The sequence below is a fragment of the Eleginops maclovinus genome, chromosome 21 (genome assembly GCF_036324505.1).
Source record: "Eleginops maclovinus isolate JMC-PN-2008 ecotype Puerto Natales chromosome 21, JC_Emac_rtc_rv5, whole genome shotgun sequence".
Classification (NCBI taxonomy): domain Eukaryota; kingdom Metazoa; phylum Chordata; class Actinopteri; order Perciformes; family Eleginopidae; genus Eleginops; species Eleginops maclovinus.
The window spans coordinates 406689-427895 of record NC_086369.1 but is presented as its reverse complement, the minus strand read 5'-3'; the positions used below and the strand labels follow the sequence as shown (position 1 = coordinate 427895).

At 50.5% G+C, this 21207-nt stretch overlaps 1 protein-coding gene across 8 annotated transcripts in view; it reads right to left on the bottom strand.

The window, feature by feature from the left end:
• Window positions 1–929: 929 nt before the first annotated feature.
• The window catches only part of LOC134883941 (histone-lysine N-methyltransferase 2C-like), a 36944-nt gene continuing 16666 nt past the window's right edge, over window positions 930–21207 (bottom strand). For 3 of the 8 annotated variants that reach the window (XM_063912461.1, XM_063912465.1, XM_063912462.1), the window contains exons 27-78: window positions 21043–21171; window positions 20860–20964; window positions 20665–20774; window positions 20389–20584; window positions 20085–20162; window positions 19798–19833; window positions 19349–19468; window positions 19224–19256; window positions 18891–19016; window positions 18424–18729; window positions 18189–18262; window positions 17390–17644; window positions 17004–17099; window positions 15812–16301; window positions 15074–15720; window positions 14690–14977; window positions 14232–14548; window positions 13924–14114; window positions 13487–13822; window positions 13031–13378; window positions 12541–12939; window positions 12311–12422; window positions 11933–12065; window positions 11771–11834; window positions 11454–11686; window positions 10549–10881; window positions 10243–10350; window positions 9636–10163; window positions 9303–9551; window positions 8878–9045; window positions 8622–8783; window positions 7681–7801; window positions 7485–7599; window positions 7191–7363; window positions 7006–7115; window positions 6746–6877; window positions 6544–6595; window positions 6340–6461; window positions 6159–6251; window positions 5835–6029; window positions 5627–5748; window positions 5284–5479; window positions 4949–5158; window positions 4485–4849; window positions 4243–4355; window positions 4013–4149; window positions 3757–3884; window positions 3464–3668; window positions 2728–2844; window positions 2507–2580; window positions 2059–2167; window positions 930–1781 (exon numbers count right to left, since the gene is read on the bottom strand). In XM_063912461.1, the coding sequence (XP_063768531.1) occupies window positions 1689–1781; window positions 2059–2167; window positions 2507–2580; window positions 2728–2844; window positions 3464–3668; window positions 3757–3884; window positions 4013–4149; window positions 4243–4355; window positions 4485–4849; window positions 4949–5158; window positions 5284–5479; window positions 5627–5748; window positions 5835–6029; window positions 6159–6251; window positions 6340–6461; window positions 6544–6595; window positions 6746–6877; window positions 7006–7115; window positions 7191–7363; window positions 7485–7599; window positions 7681–7801; window positions 8622–8783; window positions 8878–9045; window positions 9303–9551; window positions 9636–10163; window positions 10243–10350; window positions 10549–10881; window positions 11454–11686; window positions 11771–11834; window positions 11933–12065; window positions 12311–12422; window positions 12541–12939; window positions 13031–13378; window positions 13487–13822; window positions 13924–14114; window positions 14232–14548; window positions 14690–14977; window positions 15074–15720; window positions 15812–16301; window positions 17004–17099; window positions 17390–17644; window positions 18189–18262; window positions 18424–18729; window positions 18891–19016; window positions 19224–19256; window positions 19349–19468; window positions 19798–19833; window positions 20085–20162; window positions 20389–20584; window positions 20665–20774; window positions 20860–20964; window positions 21043–21171 (9752 nt within the window). In that variant the 3' untranslated portion in view covers window positions 930–1688. The remainder of the gene's footprint in view (window positions 1782–2058; window positions 2168–2506; window positions 2581–2727; window positions 2845–3463; window positions 3669–3756; window positions 3885–4012; window positions 4150–4242; window positions 4356–4484; window positions 4850–4948; window positions 5159–5283; window positions 5480–5626; window positions 5749–5834; window positions 6030–6158; window positions 6252–6339; window positions 6462–6543; window positions 6596–6745; window positions 6878–7005; window positions 7116–7190; window positions 7364–7484; window positions 7600–7680; window positions 7802–8621; window positions 8784–8877; window positions 9046–9302; window positions 9552–9635; window positions 10164–10242; window positions 10351–10548; window positions 10882–11453; window positions 11687–11770; window positions 11835–11932; window positions 12066–12310; window positions 12423–12540; window positions 12940–13030; window positions 13379–13486; window positions 13823–13923; window positions 14115–14231; window positions 14549–14689; window positions 14978–15073; window positions 15721–15811; window positions 16302–17003; window positions 17100–17389; window positions 17645–18188; window positions 18263–18423; window positions 18730–18890; window positions 19017–19223; window positions 19257–19348; window positions 19469–19797; window positions 19834–20084; window positions 20163–20388; window positions 20585–20664; window positions 20775–20859; window positions 20965–21042; window positions 21172–21207) is intronic. The other 5 variants (XM_063912469.1, XM_063912470.1, XM_063912464.1 and 2 more) reach the window with 4 other exon arrangements.

Genomic DNA, 21207 nt, shown 5'->3' with positions numbered 1-21207 from the left:
CACATTGATGTTTATAACATAAATACACAAAACAAAGATAAACATTATTATTGACATACCTCATAAAACTTCACAGAGCTGCAGAGGGACAAACATCTGCGGCATCGCAGCAAAAATCCTCAGGAACATGAACACACACACACACACACACACACACACACACACACACACACACACAGATGCTGCTGTCGATCAGAAAACAAACGGTCCAATCACAGCGCTTGCTTTGCAGGAAGCTGTAACAGATATTTCAGTGTTACATTTTGTTTTCTACATTAAAAACTGTTGGACATTTATGAAACATGCTAATTACATGCACATTTTTGTTTCTTGTTTTTTCTAATTTTATTAAATTTTTACTTTTCTTTCCCTTTTAATTTACTGATTATTCTTAAGAGATTTTCCACATTTTTTCCAAACAGATTTCATACAATTTTCAGATTTTTTCCAATATATTTGTTGGACTCAGTCAGATATTGTGTGTGTGTGTGTGTGTGTGTGTGTGTGTGTGTGTGTGTGTGTGTGTGTGTGTGTGTGTGTGTGTGTGTGTGTGTGTGTGTGTGTGTGTGTGTGTGTGTGTGTGTGGAGGTGAATGTCACACCTTCTTATTTCAGTCTATTAATAACAGCATCAGTGAGTGTGTTTCAGTCACGCTCGGTTTCATATCACTGTGTCCTCTCACTCGTTAACGGTAATTAGTAATTCATCTGGAGGTCACTTTAGAAGCTTTGAGCACAAACTGCTCTCTATAAACAACAACAAAACAGAGAATAAACAAACACCAAAATAAAACACCCAAAAACCTGCAATACCAAAAAGTCTATAATAAAAACCTGATAGTCAGAGAGGTGTTTTGTAAAGAATTATAATTATGTATGTGTTTACAATAATAACAGAGGCTCAGACAGACCAATAATAAAGAGCAGACGTTGTTAATTTTTCAAGATGTAAAATATTTTATTTTCTGTAAATGATTCTAAATCAGATTCCACATTTTTCCCAAAAACAAAAAACATCATCACACAGATTTTTACGTGGAATAATAAAAAAAACCAGAAAGTCGCCTGTACACAGTGCTGACGCTCAAACTGAAAACACCCGCAGACAAAACGCAGGGTGAAAAAACACACAGGAAATGAAGGCCAGCGGTGACCCCCGCCCACAGGAAACGTTATTTAAAACGTAGCACTCTAAACTCTTCTGTTAAATTTATGATACAGATATTTACAGGCTGCGACTGCGGACCTTGAACTCATCGTGATTTAGAAAATAGCTTCATTCAGTAATAAATACAAAAAAAAAGAACAAAAAATCTCTTATTTTACAGAAATTAACAAAACGCAGGGAGGGGCCGGGGTGGGGGGGGAATCAAGTATGTTTCTGTGAGATCTGTTTTTGTGTTTTTAGTTTTTCTATAGTGCAACTTAATGAGACATTCTGCTATTTCACATTTACATCATTTTAACACAATATACACACAGAGGACCAGCCTCAGCATAAGCCCCGCCCCGCCTGTCAATCACCTGTTAGCCCCGCCCCTCGCCTGTCAATCAAACCCTCTTCGGTCGTCATATCTGATCAGATCTGTGATCACTTTATTATTTCAGAACTTCTGATATGAATGTAGCCTCAGCACCAATGTGTGTGTGTGTGTGTGTGTGTGTGTGTGTGTGTGTGTGTGTGTGTGTTCAGTTCATCCACTTCCTGCAGTTGACGGCTCCGCAGTGACAGGGGATTTTGTGCTGGTCGTCTTCCAGGTCGAACTTGTAGTCGTATGACAGCTGAGGACGGAAAACATTTTTTACCCACAATTCATAGCGCTGTGTGGGGTTAACAGACGAGGCATAAAAAAAATAACAAAAAAGGTAAAAAAATAAGCTTTTAAACATTACATTTTCTAGTTACCCTTCAAAATAAAAGCCTCCATTAAATCTGCTGTTATGCAGTAGTGATGTCATTCCTTCAAAATAAAAGCCTCAAAATGTTTTGCTGCTTCCTAGACTTGTTTTATTGCAAAATAGCTGATAACAGTGTGAGTGTGTGTGAGTGTGTGTGTACCTCCTCTCCCCTCTGGATGCGTCTGCAGGAACTGATGATGATCTTGTTTTCTTTCTCTACCGAGACGACCTCCGTGATGCAGTTAGGAGAACACGAGTGGTTGATGTACCTGAACACACACACACACTAAATAACCACAGCCTGAGGCGGAGAAACAGTAGCTTTAATTCTTAAATAGTTGTATCTTTATTTTACGTTTTAATCTCAATAATTTTACTTTAATAACTCCTGTTTGAGCCAGCCTAAAACATGTGAAATAAATGTCAGAATTTGTGAGAAAAACTGTTAAAGATCTCCCAAAAAGTCCCAAAAATCTATGAAAAAATGTAAAAATGCCAGAAATTGTCTGAAAATGTTATGTCCATAAAATGCAGGAAAAGTCCCAAAGAAATGTTCAGAGAAAAGTCTTTTTAAATGTAAAAAATCAGATAAGATGTGTGTTTCTCACCGAGCCGGTCCTCCTGTGATGGTGGCGTCGATCACAAAGTCGTTATCAATCCGGAACATGTACACACCGCGGTTCTACACACACACAGACACACACAGACACACACACAGTGAATAATGCAAAAAATCCCAGTTTCAGATCCAGATCTCAATAAACCACCTCAGATTCTTACCAACCCTAACCCTAAGGTACATGATAGCGTGTGTGTGTGTGTGTGTTACCTGTGCCTCGTACAGCCTCTCCTTCCTGTTGGCCACCTCGCTCCTGATGATGGTCCCGATGTACTCGATCACCATGGTGCACTTCTCCATGTCTCTGGCAGCGTACAGACCCAGACCCTGAACAGGAAGTGCATCAGTCAGCACTTGCAAGTTTTTTCGGTTATTTAAAATGTGTGGTTATAATTTCCAGATGTTTTTAAAATATAAAAAATATAACCTTTGGACATTGGCCACGTATTTTTAGGATATATTTATACATATATATATGTTTTTAAAGAATTCTTTGGGCAACCAGTGCCTTTAATATAGTGCAGTTCAGAAACGGGGGGACAGAGGGGATGAGGCACAGCAAAGGGACTCGATTCGAACCCGGGTCCACCGCATGGGGATCAAACCCCAGTATATGGCCGCCAGGTCTACCCACTGAGCTATTGGATTCTTTTTAGGATATTTTCTATATACACTTCATCTATTTTCTCAATTCATTTTGAGTTTCTTTCTCAGGTATTGTACATATTTTAAATGCTATTTCCAGATATTTTTCTCTATACTTTTTAAATGTGTTTAACATTTATTTTGAGTATTTTTCTTAATTCCTTTCACATATATTAGGGGGATTTATTTCACATATTCTTTAGATATATGTCTTAATTCTTTTCACAAATCTTGGGATGTTTTTAAACATATATTCAGAATCTTTCTCCCCGTCCCCCCCTCATTCTCGCACTCCTCTCACCTGAATGCGGGAGCGAGCCAGGTAGACGTTGGTTTTCCACTCGCTCACCATGCGTCGGTACTGGGACGACTTGGAGTGTCTGCCCTGGTGCATCCCCCCAAGCACCAACTCCCCCGGGGACAGGGAGAGGATGCCGGGCACGGGGCCCACGATGGAGCCCACTGAGCCCTGACAGCGGGGGGCCACACTGGTCAGCAGGGTGGGCCTGGCACAGGAAAACACCAGTTTAATACACACTTAATCATGAGGTAAAGTGTGTGTGTGTGTGTGTGTGTGTGTGTGTGTGTGTGTACCTCTTGGTCTGGCAGGCCTTGGGTTCGGAGCGAGCGGACCCTGTGGGGTTGAAGGCGAGGGGCCACTCCATCAGAGGGTTCCTGCCGTACCTGAAGGTGTACTGATCACACACCTCCACCCCCGGCAGCTACACACACAGAATATTTCACTTTTATTTCCTTAACACGCCTCCATTGGACTCCACAATGACATCACTACGTAACGCTCGTGCTCCTATTGGCTAGAGCTCAGCGTGTGTGTGTGTGAGTGACTCACCGACTCAATGATCCTGGTCACGGCGGAGGTGGTGAGTCCGAACAGATCTTCTCCCTTCAGGTAAACCGGGAACAGCTTCAGAGTCCCACCGGAGACCCGGAGCTGAGAGACCGGCTCCAGGACCTGATCCCACACCACTACACACACACACACACACACACACACTTACTACAGGACTTCTCCCTGAAGGTATCATCTGCAGTTGTTCAGGAGAGCGAACATGGGTTTACCTTTGGGGGAGGGTCCGGTGAGGATGATGTCATCGTACCCCTGCTCCTCCACCTTCACCTTGAAGAGCGGCCGGCCCTCCTGCTCCTCCACACAGCACAGGTACTTACAGCGCCTGACACACACACACACACACACACACACACACACACACATACACACAGTTTAATCAGACTGAAGCAGGGCATGCTGGGAGCTGTAGTTTAATCTGACTGAAGCAGGGCATGCTGGGAGCTGTAGTCACCTGTTGCTGTGTCTCATGCTCCAGTAGATGCGGTCAGCGCGGTACCCGATGGGGAAGATGGCGGTCTTGTTGTGGAAGCCTCTCATCTGCTGGGGGAGGAGCCTCCCGACGGCGTGGAACAGCAGGCTGCCCACCCGGAAGGTGTGTGGCCCCCCCCCGCGCTGCACCACCGCAGCGATCTGCCGCGCCTCGTCGCGCTGCACGAAGACGCGCCGGAACACAGCGAAGCAGCGCAGCTCGCAGTCGTAAGGGTCGCTTAGCAACACCACCGGGTCGGAGGGGGGGGAGGAGCCGGAGGAGGAACAGCGATCACCCCCTCCCCCCACAGACCTGGGCTTGTGGAGGTGGCACAGCATCGTCTTGTCCTGGGGAGGGGGGGCAGAGGATGTACAAATAAATATACTGCATATATGTCACCATGTTCAGGGGTGTGTTTGTGTGTGTGTGTGTGTGTGTGTGTGTACCTTGAAGAAGGTGCAGTGGGCCAGCAGGGCACAGCTGAAGTGGTAGGTGTTGGTGCAGCGCAGCCGGTTGCAGCCGCTGGTCGCTCCCCTCCTCTGACAGTGGGCGCAGCACAGGGTGAGAGAGCGCCGCAGGGCGAGCTCCACGTTGATCAGAGCTCCGGCCTGGGTTTCATACACCTCCGAGGACCAGAGGGCGCAGTTCAGGTGCACCTGGGGGGGGGACAGGTGTGTTCAGCAGGATGATCTCCACATTAACAAGAGCTAAAGAGTAAAGAGCTAACGTTGGGCTAAACGCGCCTAATGTTCAGCGTGATTGCTCTATCCCTCGTACTCACCCAGAGGTCCAGGTCCAGGTTCAGCAGGCGGGCCGGTCCGTCTGTACGTCCGTCCCCGGGCTGGTTACAGAAGCAACACCTCCGCTCATCTTTAGGGAAGGGGTCCGGACGGAGACGTGCCCCCAACTTCTTCAGGAGTACGTCCACTTCCTCTTCCGTGGGCATGGAAACCGCCTTGTTAGGGGTGCAAGGGCCCCTGGGTAAAGAGACAGATACAGGACGATGCTATCAGACTAATATGATGCTAACAGGCTTGAAAAATATACCAGAAAGGTGTAAAAATGTTGAGAGAAATCTGCTATGTGCTAGCCTAACCTGCTGAGTGCTATGCTAACATGCTAACCTGCTGAGCGTGATGTTGAAGCTCCACCTCCTCCACCTGCAGCACTTTGTCCTCTTTCCGGAGCGAGGCGAGTCATCCCCCCCAGGGACAGCACGGGGGCGGGGCTTCAGCTTCACCTTCACCTGGGAACCAATCACATAGTCTGTCAATCACACGATCGATAAATCAACCAACCAATCAGCTACTCACGTTTTTAAGCCACACCCACCTTCAGGCTGTCCATGCGGGGCCGGGCCTCCGTGGTGATGGCGGCGGCGGGGGGGAAGGAGAGAGGGGGTGAGGATGAGGGGGGAGGAGAGGAGCGGGGGAGAAGGAGGGAGTGAACTGCGATAGTGGACATGTTGCTGGTGTACTGATGCACCCTGCAGGGGGGGCGCTCAGGGCCCGCCAACATGAGGGGGGTCTGAGGACACAAATATTATTACTTTATTACAAGTTTTCTAACATGATTAAATATCCAATTAACCATTAAAACCAATTAAGACTTAATTAAAGACGCTTAAAACCAATTAAAGTTTCAGGTCTGTCAAACCTTGTTAGCGGCTCTGCTCTGCAGGTCGGAGGTGAACAGAGACAAACAGTTGGTGCTGCAGAACATCAGGCGGGACGCCCGGGGCTGACCCTCCTGCAACACACACACACACACAGTCACTTTCTGTCGGCCATATTTGTAGTCCATTCTCACCAGTGTTTCACATCATCCTGCCACCAACCTGTTTGATCTCCTTGCTGATGCGGACTCCGTTTCCCAGCAGCACCTTGCAGTAGCTGCAGCACTGAGTCCGGGCAGCGGCGGCAGCGGGGCCACCATGTTGGATGTAGTCCATTCTGACACCTGGAAACACACACATTGTTAAAATTGAGGAAAATGTTTGAACAGTTATGGAAAGTGTGAACATGATATAAAGTGTACAGACCAGTGTTCCCAGCAGCAGGCGGGGGTCTCTGCATCCTGCTTCCTGTTACACCCTACAGACACACACACACACACACACACACACACACACAACACACACACACACACACACACACACAGTCAGTGTATCATCTACACACATTTTCCCTTAAAATAATACTGATCAGCATGCAGTGTTATGTAGACTCAGTGTTTGGTCCCACCTGGGGCACCCGGACTCCGGCAAGCAGGGCAAGAACACTTCGCTCGGGGCCGGGGGGGCGGCTCAGCTGGTAGTCTGTGGGGACCGGGACACGAAGCAGCTCGGCTACTGCCGCCATCACACCGGCCACGCTCTGCAGACACACAGTTATAATAATTATTATAATAAATAATCAAATAAAATAAATAATAATATCGGAAATGTTTTGTAGATTTCATTGTTTTTATAAAAAATATTTAAAATATAGTTAGAGTAAAGTACCTGCGCTGCGACGGGGTTGAGGGTGATCGCTATGGTAACCAGGTCAGTGTTGGAGCAGGGAGGAGCCTGATGGTGAGGCTCCACCTTCACTTCCTGTTTCACTGCAGAGCCTGCGCACACACACACTATTATTTCATCCTGTACAAATTCACTTTTTAACTTCAGTGACAAAATGCAACACTGACCTTTCCCCCAGGCGCAGGGCATCATGGGTAATGTAGGCGAGGGGCAAGGCGAGGGAGGCTCCAGCTTGATGAAGGAGAGGTCAGGGTAACGGCTGACCTCCACCTCCGCCTCGCACTCTGGAGACGAGGAGGGAACGTAGCCCTCCGGAGAGCTGCGGCCCGACGAGTCCACCCTGAAAAGACATTTTACACACGACTGTATTTGAACTCATCACTATCATTGACACCCAAAGAGCCTGGACACACCACAGTGCACCTAAACCTCTGTTAGCATTAGCATTTAGCTCAACTTACCTGAGCTCCTCCTGGTTGTTGTGCGGGGGGGTCGGCAGGGAGGCGGGGACGTCCACTGTTTTGGAGGCATGGTTTAGAGCCAGAAGCTCCTCCCCCTTCTGCTTTGCACCTTTCACTGTAAAATAGACGAAGAAGAAGAAGAGGATCAGCTGCGTTCTTCTTCTGCTGTTTCAATTAAAGCCTCTCTCTTATTTACCCTCCTTCCTCTGCAGCTCCTCGGTCGACGCAAAGCCGTTGATCTGCTTCTGCCGGGGCGCAGGTGGGGGAGTGGGAGGCAGGGAGGCTGGAGGGGTGGGGGGGTTACTCAGGTTGTTCTGCTGGGGGGAGAACAAGGCAGAAGAGAGGAATAATTACATTTCAAACACACACAGACATTTGTAGGAGTATTGGTGTAGTATTACTGCAGTATTGGTGTAGTATTACTGCAGTATTAGTGTAGTATTACTGCAGTATTAGTGTAGTATTACTGCAGTATTGGTGTAGTATTACTGCAGTATTGGTGTAGTATTACTGCAGTATTGGTGTAGTATTACTGCAGTATAGTATTACTGCAGTATTGGTGTAGTATTACTGCAGTATTGGTGTAGTATTACTGCAGTATTGGTGTAGTATTACTGCAGTATTGGTGTAGTATTACTGCAGTATTGGTGTAGTATTACTGCAGTATTAGTGTAGTATTACTGCAGTATTAGTGTAGTATTACTGCAGTATTGGTGTAGTATTACTGCAGTATTGGTGTAGTATTACAGCAGTATTAGTGTAGTATTACTGCAGTATTAGTGTAGTATTACTGCAGTATTGGTGTAGTATTACTGCAGTATTAGTGTAGTATTACTGCAGTATTGGTGTAGTATTACTGCAGTATTGGTGTAGTATTACTGCAGTATTAGTGTAGTATTACTGCAGTATTGGTGTAGTATTACTGCAGTATTGGTGTAGTATTACTGCAGTATTAGTGTAGTATTACTGCAGTATTAGTGTAGTATTACTGCAGTATTAGTGTAGTATTACTGCAGTATTGGTGTAGTATTACTGCAGTATTAGTGTAGTATTACTGCAGTATAGTATTACTGCAGTATTGGTGTAGTATTACTTCAGTATTGGTGTAGTATTACTGCAGTATTAGTGTAGTATTACCTTGTATATGAGGGTAGAGTAGTAGTCGGTGACCCCCTCCAGGCAGCCATTTCCAAAGGAGCCCGTTAGTCTGGACTCTGACCCCAGAGAGGAGCTGCCGTACGGGGGGAACAGGTTCAGGTCTCCCCCCAGCACCGGCTCCATTAGGGGCAGCACCGACAGCTGAGGGGGAGGGTGGGGGGCGTTAATACAGAACAATCTTTTTCATCAAATGTTACCCTTTAACCACTATTTAATAACACTATTATCCCTGCACCTGTCGCAGGTGAGTCCCCACCAGCTCGGAGGACGAGGAGGAGGAGAGCAGCTCCTCTTCCTTCTTCCTCCTCTTGTTTTTGGGAGGTCCTTTCTCTGGTCGGGCGAGTCTCTTACAGCGGGGGGGCTTCTTCCTGCCGGAGGGGTCCAAAGAATCGGGGGAGTCCATCTGCAGGAACACAGGGGTTATTATTAATCAGAAAAACTATGATTGCACAACATGTTTAGCTGTTTGATCATTATTATAAGTAATTATGTATTTACTAATATTGTTTATTAATACGTTCAGTATTGATTACTATCTCAAATTATTATTATTTAGTAAGTTATATATTATATTATTATTTATTCATACTTTTGTTTTAATTGTCTTATTTATGTATTATTTGTAATTATAATTTATTCATATTTTGATATGCTCCTCACCAGGTTGCCATGCATCCCTGGCCCCTCCTCCTCCTCAGATCGGACGCTGTCATTGGACGGCAGGCGTCTGGCGGCGCACGGTGATTGGTTGGGGTCAGGGGAGGTCTTCTCCTTCAGCAGGTGACGCAGCAGCTCCTTACCCGTGTCCCCTCCCCCCTGGAGAGGAGAGGGGGAGAACAAACCGTCCCCCCTACACTCCTCCAGCTTCACCACGCCCCCCCCACAAGATCCTCCCTCCACTAGCTCCTGCTACGGGGGGGGGGACAGGGATTAATACAGAGTCGCTGTGATAGATTAAAATATGTAATCTAAGTATCGGCGATATGACCTCACCTTGACCTCCATGCGACCTAAATCAGCGGGGCCTCTCTGGGTGACGGACAGCTGCCTCTCCAGCTCTGAGGAGGGGGCGAGCCCGGAGAGGGCGGAGCTTACAGAGAAGTTAAACTCTGATTGGTCCAGGCTGCTGCGGGGGGGCGTGGAGCAGGAAGTGTCGGACCTGGCGGGGGTGGGTGGGGCCGTGATGTCATCAGAGGACAGTGGGGTCCGGCTCCTCCTCTTCTGCCTGTCGTCGGGCAGAACGTCAGAGTACAGCGCCATCATTGAGGAAGAGGGGGGGGAGTCGAAGCGGTGGGAGCCCGGTGGGTTGGGGGGCCTCGGGGTCCCGGGGAAGAGCTGGGGTCTGGAGGGGGGGGGCGACTGCAGGAAGTCCTGCGGCAGCTCGGTGCTGAAGAAGGGCATCTGGGAGAGGCTGCTCTCCACACATCCGGGGGCCCGAGGCCCTGATGGAGCTCCTCCGGCTCCCAGCATGCCTTGCTGCTCCAGCTCCAGCCTCTGCTGCAGGGCCCGGTGACGCTCCACCTGAGGGGGGGACATTCAGTTATTAGCACTTCATATTTAAACTCTGCAGTACGAGGGTCCTGATCACTGAGAGCTTCACCTCCTGCATCAGCTGCACTCTCTGCCTCTCCTGCTGCTCCCTCAGCCTCTCCCTCCTCTCTCTCTCCTGGAAGCCCTCACTGAACGGGTTGTTGTCGTCAAACTTCACCTGCACAAACACAGCGTTCATGAACACCTGGTGGGGCTTTTATTGATCTGTATTTATTAATACTCTTTATTTTTCTTGCTGTTTGTTTGTATTAAAGTTGCAATTAATCTACTTGGTTTAAAGTGTTTATGCTTTTATTTTGAAGGCAGCTTCGGGCACCTGGTGAGTCATTCTATGTAATTAGAAACAGGTGTGTACCTGAGCAGCTCCGTTGGCCCCTCCTCCTGCAGGGGGGGGACCCCGGGGCACAGCAGTGACACCCGGCAGCATGGTCGGAGGAGTCTGTGCGAGTGGGGGGGCTTTAGGCTGGGCAGGGGGCATCTGAGGGGGCAGAAGAAGAGGCATCCTCTGAGCCATCACACCCGGAGCCCCCCCAATCACCGGGGTCCAACCCGGGGTGTTGGGTCTGAGTGTCGGTGTGGGGCCTCCTGGGAGGGGCTGCATGGGGCTCTGTGGGGGGGGGCCTGCTCTCTGGTGTTTACTCCTGTAGTCCTCGATCAGCTCAGAGTGATCCTTCTGCTGCTTACGGATCTGACACACACACACACACACACACACACACACACACACACACACACACACACACACACACACACACACACACACACACACACACACACACACACACACACACACACACACACACACACACACACACACACACACACACACACACACACACACACACACACACACACACACACACACACACACACACACACACACACACACACACACACACACACACACACACACACACACACACACACACACAGATCAAATCAGCTGTTTCTGCTGAGTCAGAGTTAGTGTAGTACCTGCTCGGCTGTTTCTGCTGAGTCAGAGTTAGTGTAGTACCTGCTCGGCTGTTTCTGCTGAGTCAGAGTTAGTGTAGTACCTGCTCCAGCTGTTTCTGCTGAGTCAGAGTTAGTGTAGTACCTGCTCCAGCTGTTTCTGCTGAGTCAGAGTTAGTGTAGTACCTGCTCCAGCTGTTTCTGCTGAGTCAGAGTTAGTGTAGTACCTGCTCCAGCTGTTTCTGCTGAGTCAGAGTTAGTGTAGTACCTGCTCCAGCTGTTTCTGCTGAGTCAGAGTTAGTGTAGTACCTGCTCCAGCTGTTTCTGCAGCGCCCCCTGCTGCTCGCTGACACTCCTCATGGTGGCAGCGTCCTCCTCGGTGAGTTCTCGCCCCGCCTTCCTGGCCGTCCTCTGTTTGGCCGACAGAGACTTCTTGGTCTTCCTGTGCGCCGCCATCTTCTCCTCCAGGAGGCGCTGCTGCATCTGCAGGAGGCGCTGCGTCTCCCCGAGCCACTCCTCGTACTGCCGCCGCTGAGCCTCGTCTGAAGTTAGATCATAACGTGAACAAGAGACATTTAGAGACGTCAGGAGCAGCTTTAAATACAGGTTGGGATGGATGTACTCACTACTGAAGCCCGGGCTGAAGTTGGGGGGGTTTGGTCTCACCAGCCGGGGGGGCAGCTGCCCGTCCTGACAAGAAGAGGAGACACACACTTCCTGTTTAGCTGAACTCACTTCACACCCAGGAAGCACTTTCTATACACACTATAAAATCAGCTGTTACTCACCTGCAGCACCATGTGGGGAGGAGGTTCCTCGGGACCCGGGGCCACCGGGGCCACCGGGGCCACAGGGGCCACAGGGACCACAGGGACCACAGGGACCACTTGAGCAACCGGGGGCGCTGGGGCCTGCTGGAACCTGATACAAGCACACATAATAATTAATATACAGAAAGAAAGTGTAATAATTGCACATCTTTTAAAGTGCAATGCCGGCTCTGTTGTGATTGGTCAAACTGCTTAGAGATGTCACACCCCTTAGCCTATCACGTACAATGTGTTGGAGCGCTAGCCAATAGGAGCAGCTCCAGTGTTACATAGTGATGTTTTTTACAGAACTTTATGACAAAACTCCAATTTCCCTCCATGCACCCCCCAGCATACCTGTTGATGGCCATGGGGTTGAGGCCCAGGCTGCTCTGGGTCATCACCTTGTTGATTCCCTTCAGAGCCACCATCTTCGCCTTCATGATGGGGTCTGGGATCGAGTCAAAGTCTGCAGGAAACACAGAGACAGGAGTCCTTTCAAATTAAAAGCACACAGGGAATATGAAAGAAATAACACCAACATTGATTTCTCTTCTCACAGGGTTCAGTCCTGGTTCTGGTCTTACCAATAGGGGAGGCCCCGGGGTCATTGGGGCCCCTTTGTCGGATCAGAGCCTGCATCTGTTTCTGCTGCTGCTGCTCCTGGCGCTCCTGGTCCAGCAGGTCCTGCAGGAGGAGCGGCTGATCCTGCAGCAGAAGGTGCCTCTGGTCCAGATCCTGCATCTGGAGCTGGTTCTGGAGCTGGTTTAGGATCTGGTTCTGGTTTAGGATCTGGTTTTGGTTCTGCGGGAAGGGAGCTGGGCTCTGGGTGGAAGGGCCCAGGTGAGGGAGCTGGTTCTGGGGTGTGAGGAGGAGGCGAGGCTGGGGAAGCTGGGGTGGCTGGAGGGGAGAAGCCTGAGGGAGGGGGGGGAAAAGAGTAGAGGGATGGGGTCCCAACGCTCTCTGATGAAAGACCGGTCGCGGACCTGGGGGGGGCGCAGAGAAAAACAACTTTTAGATTTGCAAAAAAAAATCGTATCGGGTTACAAAGGTGATGTCATGTGTGGTATTTTTTACCTCCAGCCATGGGGGGCTCAATCCTGTGAGCCAGAGCCTGTTCCTGGGTCTGTAGAGCCGGTAGAGCCCCTGATCCTGTTTCAGATCCTGATCCAGATCCTAATGCTCTGCTGTTAGCTGCTTCAGTCTGGGCTCCGTCCAGCACTTCCTGTTTGATCTGCGCCAGCTCTGACTTCCTGTTCCCCGCCTCTTCCACCTGCTCCCCCAGGTCCAGCTCCTCGTTGAACATGTCCTTCTTGTCCTCCAGGTTCAGCTCCGGGTCGGCGTAGGCGATGAGGTCGAACTTCCCAGAAAGCAGGAAGTCGTCCAGGTGGAGGTCGTTAGGACCCAGGTCCAGGTCCTCTTTACCTGAGACAGGAGGCAGGAGGAGACCTCATTAGAACAAAACAGAACTAACAGAACTCAGGAGGACTTGCCTCTCACCGCTATCTTATTATCATTCAAATAAAAGCGTACCGTCTTCAGGGTCCAGGTTCAGGTTCAGGTCCACCAGGTCCTTCACCTCCACGTCCTCCAGGTCCTTGACGGCCGAGTCCTCCAGGTGCTCCTCCAGGTTGTCCAGGTTCTGCTGATGGTGCTGCTGGTTCAGATGTTCCAGCATCACCTGCTGGCCCATCGGCCGGAGGGGGGAGGGCTGGGGGTCTCGGGGATGCATAAGGGGGGTCTCGGGGTGGGGGAAGTTCAGCCTCAGGCGGTGCTCTGGAGCCTGGTGACGGAGCTCGATGTACGGCTGTCCCATGATGCTGTGCTGCTGCAGGGGGAGGGAGCGCGGGAGGAAGGGCTGTTGGACACCTGGGGGGGAGGGGGGATATCCGTGATTCAGTGATGATAGTGTGTAAATATTCTTCTGTTAATTGATGACTAATTGATTAATTGCTGCTTTACTCGGTTACCTTGCATCATGTGAGGGTGGGCTCCAGGAGCAGGGAGGGGCCGGTTCCCGGGGAAATCGCCCGCCATCGGCCTCCTCATTTGGGCCGGGACTCCATCTATCAGGCCGAGCCCAGAGCCAGGCACTGATCCCTGGGGGGGACGCATGAAGGAGTCCTGGAGACCTGCTGGAGCTCCTGGAGGAACACCGAACCTGTAGGACAAAGACGAGCCGTTAAAGTACCAGAACGCTACTCAGGACCTGAAACAAAACGATATAGCACAAAGAAAGAGCTACTCCTCCCACTCAAAACCAGTTTCCTCATCTCACCTCATGACTGGGCCTCGGACTCCCATCTCTCTGGGGGTGAAGCCCCTCTGCTGCTCCCCAGGGAAACCTCCAGGGAACCGGGGAACCTGAGCGGGTCCACCGGGCCTCATGGTGCCGGGGTAAGGAGGCGGAGGGCGTCCAAACATGTCTGTAGGGGGGGCAGCTGAAGGGTCCGGCTGGGGCCAGAGTCGTGGTCCTGCAATACCAGAGGGGGCTCCGGGGGGACCAGCCGTACCAGCTTCCTGCAAACCTTTCTCCTGACGCAGAGCACTCTTCTGCTGCTGCTGCCTCAGGATCAGCTGCCGGAGACGCTGACGCTGGAAAATAGAAAATATAGAACTTTGGAACCCTTAGGAGAACTCAAAACAACTCAAGAGAACTCTGGTGAACTCTGGAGAACTCCCTAACCCTAACTCAAGAGGACTCAGGATAATTCGTCAGGACTTGTTTTGTCATACCTGTCTGAGCTTCTCCTCCGAGTCCCCAAGTTGAGGCAGCATGCTCATTGGTCCATCTAAAGAGGCCCCGCCCAGCACCGCCATGTCATTGGCTGTCGTCTTTTCTGTCTGCGAGGGGCCCGGTGTCATGTGACCCTGCTGTTCAAAGGGGTCGTGAATCGGAGTCTGACCACCATGGTACCCACTCTCCTCCGACTTCCCAGGGTGCTTTGGAGTCTGGCTGCCCCCGGGGTTTCTGGGAAATGAGTCCTGTTGCTGTGGTTGTAGTCTTCCTGGAGACTGCTGCAACTGAAGAGGAAACAGGGGTTAATCTGCAGGAAAGGAGCTTAGTTAAGCCATTTCTATGGTAACAACTTGCTTTCCAGCTGACAGGAGGACTGCTACCTGGTGGTGTTCGGGGTTGAAGGTCTCATGGAGTCCTAACCCCTCCCCTGTGTACGGCCTCGGGGTGGAGGGCTGCTGGGCGTACGGGTCAGTGTTGCGCTGCCCCCCTGGCGATCGAGGGAAGGGCCGGGGGGTGCCTGGCTTAGAGGCGTAGGGGTCCAGGTTCTGGTGGGAGGGCGACGGTCGCCGGGTCTGCTGCTGCTGCTGCTGCTGGTGGTTGTACTGGGCCAGGTAGGCCGGGTCAGTATGTGGGCGGGAGGCCCCGGGGGGGTTGTTGTAGGGGTCAGGTGAGGGCCGGGAGGTCAGGGGGGAGAGCTGGGGGAAGGGGTCTGGGATCTGCTGGGCGTAGGGGCTCCGGTGGGGGGAGCCCAGGCCTGATAGTGGACTGGAGGGGAAGTCAAAGCCCAGATCTGTGGGTCTCCTAACTCCTGCTGGGGGGCCAAAGGACTCCGGCTGCTGGGGGGGCATCGGGGCTTTAAACACGCCGCCCTGGACCAGTTCACCCCCCCGACTGTACAGTTCAGACCCCCCCACACGGATGTTACTGTGAGGAGGCCTTTGGTACTCCGGGCCCCGAAGACCAACCTGACCAGAAGGGGCTGAACCCGAGGGGGGGCTCATCATGACAGACCGGCCCTGCTGCAGACCTGGGGGCAGAACCAGAAGTAAGTGTTACTGGGAGGGAAGAACCAGGAGACAGTAACTGGGGGGAGAAACCAGGGAGGAGATCTTGGTTACCTTGTAGGGGTCCGAGGGTCCTGTCGGGGGTTTTTGAGTCGGGGGACGGTGCGGGGGAGCCGAAGGCGTCGTGGGCGGGGGAGGCTCCCAGGGAGTTGTGCCGCTGCAGCTGGGGGGCTTGGGGAGGCTGGGAAGTGGTGGGGCGAGGTGTCCCTGCCATCTTACTGTAGGGGTCCCAGGGTGAAGAGGGGCGGGAGGAGGGGGGAGAGAACATCTGAGGGGAGGATGGTGGTTGGTGGAGAGGGGAAGAAGGGAGAGGGGAGTGGGGGAGGGAGGAAAACCCAGATGGGGGCGGGGCTTGTGGGCGGAGGAAGACGTCATCATGCTGCCTAGAGGGGGGGGGGTCCGAGGGGCTCCGGCTTCCAGCATCGGGGGAGACGGGGGGGAGGAGGTGCTGCTGCCGCTGCTGCTGGAGCTGCTCACTCTTCACCTGCTCCAGCTTCTGGGTCGCCTCGATCTTCGCCTGCTGCTTACTCTTCTGACGCATGATCTGAGGGGAGGGGGGGGAGAGAGAGACAGGTTAGAGCGAGGGAGGTCACACAGGGGGAGGTAAACATGATGATGTGGCAGCTCACTGTCCCTCCCTCAGTGACTCAGTGATGGATACTTGTCCTCCCTGTCCTGTCTCTCACCTCATAGCGCTTTTATTTTGAAGGATCTGCTTCCCCAGCAGATCTTTCACAATAAAAGCGCTGTGAGGCCAGCTCTGCTCTCACTGAGGCTTCTGTTTCCCCCAAATAAATATAACCAGAGGAGATAGCCTCGGTCCAGCTGGGAGCCTAAGTATCAAACCCTTATTATATACATCCTAGTTTAGGTTCATCTTGAAATTACTCATTCTTAGGGCTGCAATTATCTGAAAAAATACCTCATTGCAGGGACATTTTGCCCAATCAGACGGCCACAGGAGTGAACGACTTAAAACTCATCCCATAATAACTCCTGGTAATGAGTGCTAATGATGCTAATTTAACTGTATCTCAAGCTGCAGTGAGCGTGCACAGACAGGTAAACCCTTCAGCTGCAGAGTGTAAAAGAGAAGAGTTAGCTCATTAGATAGCAACATCACGGCTAACTGAAGCTGGAGCAAGAGGTGTCCTTAAATATAGGAAAATGTAAACAAGTGGTCCAGCAGCTGAGATCCAGAGAGAGTGAAGTGTGAGGGAGGGTCTCTGCCTGTGTTGGTTCTTACCAGAGCCTCTGGTCCTGCTACAGATGCCTGGTAGGGACAATCTTTATCTGATGGTGATTTTAGGGCTTTGGCTCCCCCTCTGTCTTTACCCTCTCCCTTTTCAATGACAGTCACAGCACAGGGATTAGTGGAAGGCAATGACACAATGGCGTAAAAAAAATGACACATGACCGAACCCCCGACATGCACAGCATGGAGGTTACCATGGTTACGAATCAGAGCGGGGAAACCAGCACCCCCCTGCAGCCGTGAATTCTACTTCCTGCACAATGATTATGCATTGGTACTTTTACACAAATTGACTGCAGGATCCAGCGTTTGTATTGGCTGCAGTCTGGTGCTGCCCCCCCCCTCTCTACCTGATGCAGGTGATGTTAAACACTCACCTGTCTGAACTTCCACTCCTGCTCCTGCTCCGTCTCCCGGGGTCTCAGAGGGTCCCTGAACCCGTCGGAGTCCCTGAATGCATCGGGGAAGGCCTCTGGGTCCATGGTGTCGGGGTCGTACAGTCCCGGGGGCAGAGCTGCTGCTGGTTGTGTTGGTGGTGGAGGGGGCTGTGCGATTGGGGGGCGTTTGAGCGGCTCGGGGGGCACCTGCACCTTGTTGATGCGCTGAGCCGCTCGGTTATCTCGAGCCTTTTGCTGCAGAGAGGAAAAAATTAAAAAGGCTTTTATTTTGAAAATCCTGTGAAGTCCTTAGAGACAAAAAAGTCATAAAAACCCAAAAAATACCAAACTTTTGTATAGTCTTTTTTACGCTCACTTATGAAAATGTTCTTAACTGATTATAAATGCCGACCGTTTATTTGTTAACGTTTGTACTCTTTAAATGTTTGTTTACATAATGCCACTGTTGGTTTTTATGAGAAAAAGACTACATTTTAATGATGTTATGCTCAATGAAAGCTAGTAGTAGTTTTTTTAAGCCGTTGAAACAGAATAGATGTCTCGCCCTTACATCCGTGTGCTAATATTTATAAAAACTGATATTGTATTTGGATTTTTTTGCAATATATCAGGCAAACACAGGAATATTCAATTTAAATTTTACAGATTTTAATGTAAAACGCTTAATTTCGGTGCACAATTTACTTATATCTTGCTCCTAATATAATAATATTAAATGCAGTTTTCAGATTTATATTGTAATAGCATGATGTGTTTGTGAGTTGTAATAAACACTCACCACAAAGGGAGCTCTGTCCTGAGAGCTGGCTTTCCTCCACAGCTTAGCGATCTGCTTCACTCGGGTCGACCAGTCTGAGAGAGAGAGAGAAAGAGAGAGAGAGAGAGAGAGAGAGACACACAAAATATTAAACACAGTCATTTAATGGCATTGTCACTTATCTGGTGTAAGTAGTCGTAGTGTGCAAATAGTTGAATATTTAGAGAATTAGCTGTGTGTGTGCGTGTGTGTGTACCGGGGTGCTCCTCCTTCAGGTGGGGGTGCTTGGTGTTGCAGTATAGGACAGGAGCGACGGTTGCCATGTCTCCCAGCGCCTCCTCCTTCTCCCACTTCAGCATGCCCCTCTGCGCCGTCGACATGGCTTCCTGTTCGCCCTCGCACGCCGCTCCCCGATTGGCCGGGGAGGGGGCGGGGCTCTCAGGAGGAGCCATCCTGTACGCTGCCGGACTCTGGGCGCCGCTGTGCATCATGGGAGCGTTTTGGAAGTGAGGAGAGGCTCCCATCAGGCCGTTCACCAGCGGGAGACGAGGGAACACCGGAGCTGCAGAGAGAGAGGGTGAAACATTTTAATGTATTCCTTTTTTCACTTATATTTCAACAGGGTGTGTGAGTGAGTGTGAGAGTGAGAGAGTGAGTGAGTGAGTGAGTGAGTGAGTGAGTGAGTGAGTGAGTGAGTGAGTGAGTGAGTGAGTGAGTGAGTACCTGCGTGGTGTGTGTGTGTCTTGCTCCCAGCAGCAGTGTGTGTGTGCTCCTGTTGTTGGTTGTTGTTGTTGCGGTTCGGACTGAGGACGGCCGTGAAAACGTCCTCCACGTCTTTCCCCTCCAGCTCTAAACACACAAAATACACATCAAATTCTGTACAATCAACATTTAAATGTCAATCCTAGTGGAGGTTTTTCAGAATAAAAGCCTTACAAAAACAGGAGTTGGAAAGACTTTTATTGTGAAAGAATATTAAAATAAAAGTTTTACAATTCTAAGAAAAAATTGGGATATTTTTTGTGCAGAGTGTGTGTAGGGTGTGTGTAGTCTTACCTGGGATCTTGTACAGTTTGCTGAGTATGGCACCTGAAGCACAAGAACATAAAACATCACATTCAGCCGAGGCTTTAATCTAAGCAGTGCATGAGGAATAATTGATGAAACAAATCCAAACCCACCGTCAGTGACCATCTTATCGAGCTCAGGACTCAGGATGGCGTCCAGAGGCTCCTCCTGCACCCCCCTCTGGCCACGCACACTTCTTGTCAGAGCGTCCATGGAGCTGATGTCTAAACCGGCTGAGAGACAGACAGGCAGAGAGACAGACAGATTAAATGCCATGAACAAAAGGAGTGACAGACAGGAAGTGAGCAGGAGTCTGAAGAAGGAGTCAGTATTATCTGCAGTAAAAGAAGAAGAAGTTAGTTGGTAATAAAATGAAAGTTCCCAACAAGCTGAAGAAATTTCATTAGCCACCTTTAGCTTAGCGGTGATTAGCTTAGCCTAGCACATAGGCTGGAAACAGGGGGATAGTCTGGCTCCCAGTAAAAGAACTATCAAAGACTGGTTAGTTTAGGAGAGACTGAAGGAGGAGGAGGAGGAGGAGGACCTTCCAGTCGAGTCTTACCAAACGGAGAGAGGGAGCGCTCCACGTGGAACGGACCTGAAAGCAAATGCAAAGTTATCGACTCCAGTTTTAGACCCACTCTTCTCCGTTGGTGCTACTGCAACACATCTTCAAATCTACGTATCCAATTAATATGTTAGAATCTGATTCAGGTACAGCGCTCGTTTAGGATTTAAAACCTCTTTAATTGGCTCTGAAAGTACACATGATGATGAATGTATCCCGTGTTTAATGGACATGAGTACACACTGGTGGGGGGTGAGCAATGTGTGTGTGTATGTGTATACCTGAGTGTCCTGTGGCCAGTATGTGAGGATCAGTGTTGAGAACATCAGAGAGATCCAACAGAGCTTCCTCCGTCATGGCTGGACGGACACACACACACACACACACACACACACACACACACACACACACACACACACACACACACACACACACACACACACACACACACACACACACACACACACACACACACACACACACACACACACACACACACAATAAATCAAACACGGATGGGAAAATTAGGAAATGCAAATGTCATGAGTCAGCTTTATGAGACCGAAGACATGAAGACAAACTCACGCAGCGACCCCTGCTTCTTGATGGCATTCGTGAGCATGGCGGCGAGTGGCAGGCTAGCTGGGGTGGGGCCTTGCATTGCTGGGGCGGGGCCTCTCACGTCACCTGTTGCAGCTCCCGATTGGCCGACACCTGCAGCCTCCTGCCGCCTTTCTACGTGCCGACTCTGATCCAGGAGAACCCGCCCGAAGAACGCCTCCTGCACATTGGAACAACCAATCAGAACGCTGGGATCCGTGTGTGTGTGTCTGCCTGTGTGTGTGTGTGTGTGTGTGTTACCTGGAGATAAGAAGGGAACTCCTCCTCCAGCTTCGTCTTCTTCTTCCTGTACCTCTTCTTCACCTTCTCCATGGACTGGTCAGCAGCCGGTGCCGTCTCCATGGAAACGTCTTTAAGCACAGAGTCAGGTATGTAAAAACAGACCATAATAACCTCCACTCTCTCCGACAGGTGCTACAGGTACAGGCGTCTCACCTTCCTCCCCCCCCGGCAGCCTCTCGGATGAATCCTTCCTGCACAGCTTGATCCTGCTTGGGCCGGATTTCCCTCCACGCTGCCGCACCATGAAACCCCCGATACCTGAGGGACAGACAGGTGGAGGTGAGACAGGTGAAGAGACAGTTGAAGGTGGATACAGGTAGTGTATCCTGCTCTCACCTGGCCTGTAGGGTTTCCTCTTCCTCTTCTTGTTGGCGTCGTTAACCTCGGCCTCCTTGATGACATCGTCGTCGTGGGCGTGGTCTCGCTCGGGGCTGGAGTCGGATTTCATCTCACACTCGATCTCGCCTAGAGTAGAAGTGTGGGTGTGATGTCAGAGAGGGA